Genomic DNA, 7,500 nt, shown 5'->3' with positions numbered 1-7,500 from the left:
TGTATGTGTATATATAGATATAGATAGATAGATACAGATATAGATATATACGTATATATACACATTAATATATATGTATTCATATATATATTAATACATATATACACACAAATATATTATATATATATTAATACCTACATACATATATATATTCATATCCATATGCTGTTAACTGAGGATTTAACTCCCCCCCCCCCCCCCCCACCTCCCGTGAGCCTCGACAACCCCTGCACCGCCGTAGCGAGCTTGTATACGCACAGCACCGTTGTCTGGAAGTCCTCTACCCCCGCCCCCCCCCTACCCCCCCACCCGTCGCCATCGATTTATTTCGACCATCAAACCAAAGGGCGCGACTTCCCTGGCCACTCCCGTCACTCCGCAGAGCTTTCCATGGTTACGGCGACAGCGAAGCATCACCCATGCGAGATCCGCCTTGGAAGTGCGTCTGCGATGGGCGAGCAACGGCAGGCGAGCGGGAAGACGCCGCGCTTCGCCTCGAGGTCTCGGCCCTCGGCTGGGGTCAGGGCTGGGCGCCTTGTCCGCTGGTCAGGCACTGACATGCATACATGCGAATATATATATATATATATATATATATATATACATACACACACATACACATGTATATACATACTTATATATATGTATATATATACATATACACTTATACTTGTATACAAAAACAAATAATAATCATAGGAATAATGAAGATAATTACGGTAATAGCAATAGCAAATATAAAATTGATAATGATAATGATAATAGTTATAACAAAAATTATGAAGATAATGATAATGACATTGATAATGTTGGTAGTAATAATGATAACAATATTGATAATAATGAAAATTGTAATTATAATAATAACAGTAGTAATAATGATAATGATAATAATGATATTGATAATTGATGATAGTAATAACCGAAAATAATGATAAGAAAATATCAATGACGATGATAATAAAGAAAATAATAATGATGATAATGATAATGATAATGATAAAAATAATGAGACTAGATAATAGTAACAATAAAAACAATAGTAATAATGATAATAACATTGATATTACATTGAACTAGCAGTTAATGATAGTATAGTAATAGTGATAGTAATGGTGGTATTGATGATAACGATAATGATAAAAACAATTATGATCATAAAAATAACAATAATGACAATAAGAAAATAATAATAATGAAAATGATAATGACAATGATAAAAAAACAATAATGGTAAATGAATAACAACGATAAAGATAATAATAATAATAATAATAATAATATTGATAACAGCAACAATGATTATCTTTATGCTACATGCTAATATTCCTGGAATGACTTAATATAAACGTGCTGACAATAAAAGCAACATTACCTGTAATATTGATAATTCTGACAGATATGATGATAGCAAGATGTGATAGTGCTAACAAAAGCAGTTGTAACAATGATGTTGATGATATCTTAACCATCATAGTAATAATGATGATGATAATAGTTATAATTATGATGATGATAATAACAATGATAAATAATGATAATGATATAATAATAATGATGATGAAGATGATAATGATGATTATAATTATAGTGATAATCAGGATAATGATAATAATGATAATGGCAATATTAATGATGATGATAATGATAATAATAATGATAATAATAATGATAATAAAATTGATAATAATGATAATGATAATCATGCTATTAATAATAATAACGATACTGGTAATGATAAGGATAAGGATAAAAAATATAATAACGACAACAATAATAATTATAACTGATAATGATAATAACAATAATAATAATGGTAGTAATAATAGTAATAGTAATAAGAAAAATTGTGATGATAATGAGAATAATAATAATGTGGGTGATAAGAAAATGATGTAAATTATGTTAATAATAGTAATCATAATAACAATAATAATGATGATAAGAACAGTGATAGCAAGTTATCCTTATTATCAATGTTACTATTATTGCTGTTGTTATTATCATTATAAAAATAACAATGACACTAAAAATGACAATAATGGTTGTAATAATAATTATGATAATTATAGTATTAATAATAATAATAATAATAATTATAATAAAGATGATAATAATAATACAAAATAATACTGATAATGATAATAATAATGATAATAATGATAATAATAATAATTATTATTATTATCATAGTAATAATAGTACTGATAATGATAAGGATAATGATGATGATAGTAATAATAATAATGATATTGATAATGATGAAAATAATGATGGTAGCAATAACATTGATATAACTACTACTATCAGTACTGTTACTATTTGTAAAAGTAATGAAGATTATGATGATATGGAGAATGACAATAACAATGATAATGATTGTGATAATAATAACAATAATAATGACATGGATGGCAATAATAGTCATAATGATAATAATGATGATAAAGTTGATAATAATAATGATAATAAAGATTAATAAAAATTATAATGATAATACTAATGATGAATAATAACGCTAATAATTGTTATGATAATAGTAATAATAATAATAATGATAATAATAATAATAATAATGACATTAACATTAATAATAGTCACAATGATGATAATGATGATAAAGATAATAAAAATAATAATAATGATAATGAATAACGCCAATAATATTAATGATAATAATAATAATTATGATTATAATAATGATAATAATAATAATTATGATTATAATAATGATAATAATAATAATAATAATATTAATAATAATAATAATGAATGACACTAATAATTTTTATGATAATAGTAATGATAAAGGTAATGATAATAATTATGATTATAATAATAATAACGATGATAAATCTAACAATGATAATGATAATGATGATAATACTAATATTTATAATAATAATGAAGAGGAAACGAGACTAACCATACTAACAACAACAAAAATCTGTTCTATCATTATAGGTGGATAATCCCAATTAACGAGGCCTATGCGAATGTTTGTTGCAGAGACAAATATTAGGCCTATGCATATCATTAGAGTCTATTTTAATAAGATTTAAAAGAAAAAAAATGATCTTTCAAAACGAAATATTGGCGCCTCAGCCTTTTTGTCAGGCTTCAGCAATTTGCATATTGGTTGGCGAAAAGATAATGCGCATTTACTAATAATCCCTCACTAGGAGTATCATTAATATTCCGACAAAAAACCTTTATGATGTTGATAAACACCCGCGTTATTTTGCGTCATTAGTAAATGCGTGTTTAAAGGACGGGAGGGCCGTGGGCTGGAGCAAGGGAATATCTTATTAGAGGCTGGCTCGCGGCCGGAATGGAGTCGGGAGCCGCGTTCGGAGTCGCATACGCAAAGTCACGCAATCGCCCATAATGGTTTTCCTTTTCCTTGGCAGACGGCGTGCGTGCGCAACCTGCCCCCGAGATGGCCAAATCTCCATATTCCCCGTGCTTAGAAAAATGTCATTTTCATCTAAAACATTTGGAATGGGAATGAGGGGGATCGGAGGAGACTCGGGCGGCGCGAAGGGGATCGGGCGGCCTTCCCGGGCGGCCGCGCGACAAAAGACGATCGCCGGGGAGGCCGCGGGTCGGGCGTCTATTCTTTGTAGATGGCTCACACAACAACAAAGTCCTTTAGTCAACAGAATCGGAACTTCGTTTAAATGATAGTCGTGTTTGGATCTATGTGCTACATATATGGGGTAAAAAAATAAAAGCTTAAATAATGAAGAGGAGAAATGTTGACTGCTCCAAGCTTCGTAGACCGATAAAACGGACCAAAATTGGTGAAGGATTGTACGGAAGGTAAGTTAACTTGTAAATATGGCTGACCTTAATCGTATTTCGTGGCGAGGGCATTTTAGGGGAAGTATTGCGGGGTGGAAGGCCTGTCAGAAATTAAAAGCCGATGGCCGGGAGCGGGATTAGGGTTTCTGAAGGTGTCTAATCAAGCTGTCACTGACGGCGAGGCAGAAGTTTCGCGTCACGATTTCCTCTCGGAATTTCCTCGCTGTTCCTCGGTCAGATAACCAAATAAATGTACTATTCGTCGCTGGGAGACCAAAATACCTAGCGTGCATGATCGTGCGTGGAAAAGGGGGTTATCAGGAGACTTTATGCAACACTATAATTGCAATAACTCGCGCGTGTAGTTTGGCGATTTTGCACGACTTGGATTTCGCCTTGTAAACATCCAGCCTCTGCGTATTGCCTTGTTTGCTGTTGCATTACGTGCCATTGAGGTGTTATTTGAGACGGAGGGGATCGCCACACTTACTGTTGCTGAATTGATAACGTTTCTGTAGTAACTGGTATTTGCATAGGATAAGCTGTTTGCAAGGATTTGAATATACATAACTTAGCATCCTAAAAGGTTTCTACAGGGAAAAATGAAGCAAAATTTAAGGCAGTAATAGGCATATGTTATCTAAATTATCTTGACAGCACTGGGTTATGGTTGAATGTTTTCTGCAAAAATATATATAGAGATCCTATTGATTAGGTCTACTCCATATTTACTCATTTTCATTTATATCATGTTCTTCAGAAATATATGTGAAACTAGAATATATTCTGACAAGGTCTTCATCAGTTAAATATTAAAGGATGAGGTTATGCTAATGCAAGGGCAAGTTTTATAGACAAATTGATAGCTTTATGAAAAAGTATTCATTTGCATAATTTTTTTTCTTTTTTTGCATATGCAAAGGGAGTGTTCATGGCAATTTTTTTCCCCCTCCACAGTAATTTTGTTCCAAATTTTAAGGTTTTACTCTAGGTACACAATTCTAACTTCACCTCCTCCTTTGTGTTTTATTATTATTTACTAATCTGTTTCAATGACATCACTCTCAAGTGCAACAGTGTAATAGAAAATATAACTCAAAGAAATATGACCTCTAAACAAGTCCCTTTTATTAACCATTGTAATGTAGGATTAAATCACCCTAATAAGGGCTTGAGTGGGACAAGTTGTTGCCCCTTCTGATAGGGACCTTCAGGAGGAACACGTCAGCATTTGAGTTTGAAGTGGTTGGGATTTAGCCAAATGGCCTGGGTATTGTGGAGGGCTAGCAGTGTTGTTTCACTGTCCGTCAACTCATGGCAGTCATTGATGTATGTGGTGAGGGTGTTAAGGATGCTGCAATAGTGGACCTCAAGGTTCAGTTGGTATCTGAGGTTGCCTTCTGATAGAACACTTGTTTTAGTAGAATATTCTCACGTCTTTTTTTTTTTTTTTTTTTTTTTTAGGTAATATTTTGGACTGATCCTCTGGTATACTTAGAATTTAAAAGAGATAGATAAATAAAATAAATAAAAACAATCCAAAAATCTGGAGCAAGTAGCCCAAATTTAAGAGTGAAAACTTAATGTTCAAGTTTTGGCAAATTGTTTTAATAATAATAACGACATGTCACATATTGAAAGTGACATTTCTTTGAAGTTGAAATTTATAGCTTTTTGTGTCTGCTAGGTTGGAATGAACATGAAGAAGAAGAATTAACACAATTTTTTCTTCTTAAAAATGAAGTCGAGATTGTGAAATTGACGTCTAGTTTTCCAGACTCCATGTTGCTCTTGGTTACTGCATCAACAGAGTAAATGGAGGTAAAGCAGTCTTTAGGAATCCGTAATTGAAGATTAGCAATATGTTTGGAAGATTAGCATTATGAGTATTATCTTTTTATATGAGTTAAAAGTTTATATGTTTGCTTATGCAGTACTTAAAAAAGTGTCAGAAGCCAAATCCATATGAATCAAGGAAAAAGAGGAAAAGTATGTTCTTAGATCACTTTACACTTCTGTCAATTTTTTGTTACTGCTTTATATAAAGGAAATAAATGGATAGTACAGTTTGTTTGTAATGTTGGGAAATCTTGAAAGATTTATTTTTTGTGAAAAAAGTATTGTAAACAGTAGATTGAATGTTCAAAATCCATTTAGATGGCTCTTTAAATTTTGATGCCTTAGAGTGGGAAGAATCCTTAAAATTTTATCATAGGAGTCACACAAGGAATCATCATTGATATTGAAAGATTTTTTTTTCTTTTTATATTTTCTAAATTCACATGTATCACATGACAAAAAATACTGTGATGGAGTCAAGAGTCCTCCTTTTATGCTATTCCATACATATCTATACGCAATAGTTTATTTACTAGAGGTTCCTAATAGAATATGATTTTCCAGTATGCATTGTATTTTTTTTATTGTAATTGTCCAAAATAGGACAGCAGGTGGCCAATAAATCACTACCATGTATGTTCTGGCAAAAGAGAACTTGGATGGGCATCTTTTTTTGCTGAAAAATTGCTATGGAGGTCTGTTAGCATTTATATACACATAGAAAATTAGTGGTCCCTGCTGGAGCAAGACTTTTGAGTCACTGCAAGTTCCCTTTTTCATATCTTATTGTGCTGTTATCCAAGGTCCAGTTCCTTTATAAAGCAGTATTATGTAATTTACATGTAATGTGGGAAGTGCATTCTAACTCCTATATTCGTCTTATAAACTTCCATTGGCATTCAGTAGGGCAGACTGAATTTGTAACCCTCTGTGTCGGACATGATGAATTTGTGTAGTATCCCACTCTCGTAGAAGAACTACAAGAGAAGAAGTCATCTGTCGGCCGTAACACATGTGAAGCTTGGGGTTCCTTTCGTATTTTTCTCCTTGATGTGTGACCCAATTGATAAGTTCATTGGCCGTATTTCGGTAAGACATCAATGATGTTTGTGAATTAGTGTCAGATTAGTCATGTAGTATGACATATACTTTGCTGTAATTGCAAAAAAGGAAGATCCATGTGAGAAGGAAAGCCAAAACAACATGGGGTGGGGGGGATGGGAGGTTTAAGCAAGGTTATTACCGAGTATTCGATAGTCTGATGAGAAGGCTTGAAACTAAACCAGCATCATATATAGCTAGGATGATTAGTGATCGTTAGTCTGTGTCACAGCCCAAAACAAGAAGTAGTCGTGCCCCTTATTAAGGTAATCATGTATTAAGATTGACTGGGGGAAAGTAGAGGAGGTGGTCTTCATTAAAATTAGAGCAACTTATAACTTCTGTATGAACCTGGCTGGGTTGTTGACCTTTAGTACTTGTATATTTCTTTATCTATTTATGTCTATCAATATGAATATGTTTATGCCTATATCTGAGATATATATATATATATATATATATATATATATATATATATATATATATATATATATATATAAACACACACACACACACACACACACACACACACACACACACACACACACACACACACACACACACACACACACACACACACACACACACACAGAGACACAGAGACACACACACACACACACACACACACACACACACACACACACACACACACACACACACACACACACACACACACACACACATGCACACACACACACACACAGACACAGAGACACACACACAGACAGAGACACACACAGACACAGAGACACACAC

At 32.8% G+C, this 7,500-nt stretch overlaps 1 protein-coding gene across 1 annotated transcript in view; it reads left to right on the top strand.

Annotated features, from left to right (window-relative positions):
* Positions 1 to 3,618: 3,618 nt before the first annotated feature.
* The window catches only part of LOC125032335 (macoilin-like), a 23,057-nt gene continuing 19,175 nt past the window's right edge, over positions 3,619 to 7,500 (top strand). The window contains exon 1 of the mRNA XM_047623432.1: positions 3,619 to 3,822. Within this exon, the coding sequence (XP_047479388.1) occupies positions 3,743 to 3,822 (80 nt within the window). The 5' untranslated portion in view covers positions 3,619 to 3,742. The remainder of the gene's footprint in view (positions 3,823 to 7,500) is intronic.

This window comes from Penaeus chinensis, chromosome 14 (assembly GCF_019202785.1).
Source record: "Penaeus chinensis breed Huanghai No. 1 chromosome 14, ASM1920278v2, whole genome shotgun sequence".
Taxonomy (NCBI): domain Eukaryota; kingdom Metazoa; phylum Arthropoda; class Malacostraca; order Decapoda; family Penaeidae; genus Penaeus; species Penaeus chinensis.
This window is presented reverse-complemented; position numbering and strand designations above follow the sequence as displayed.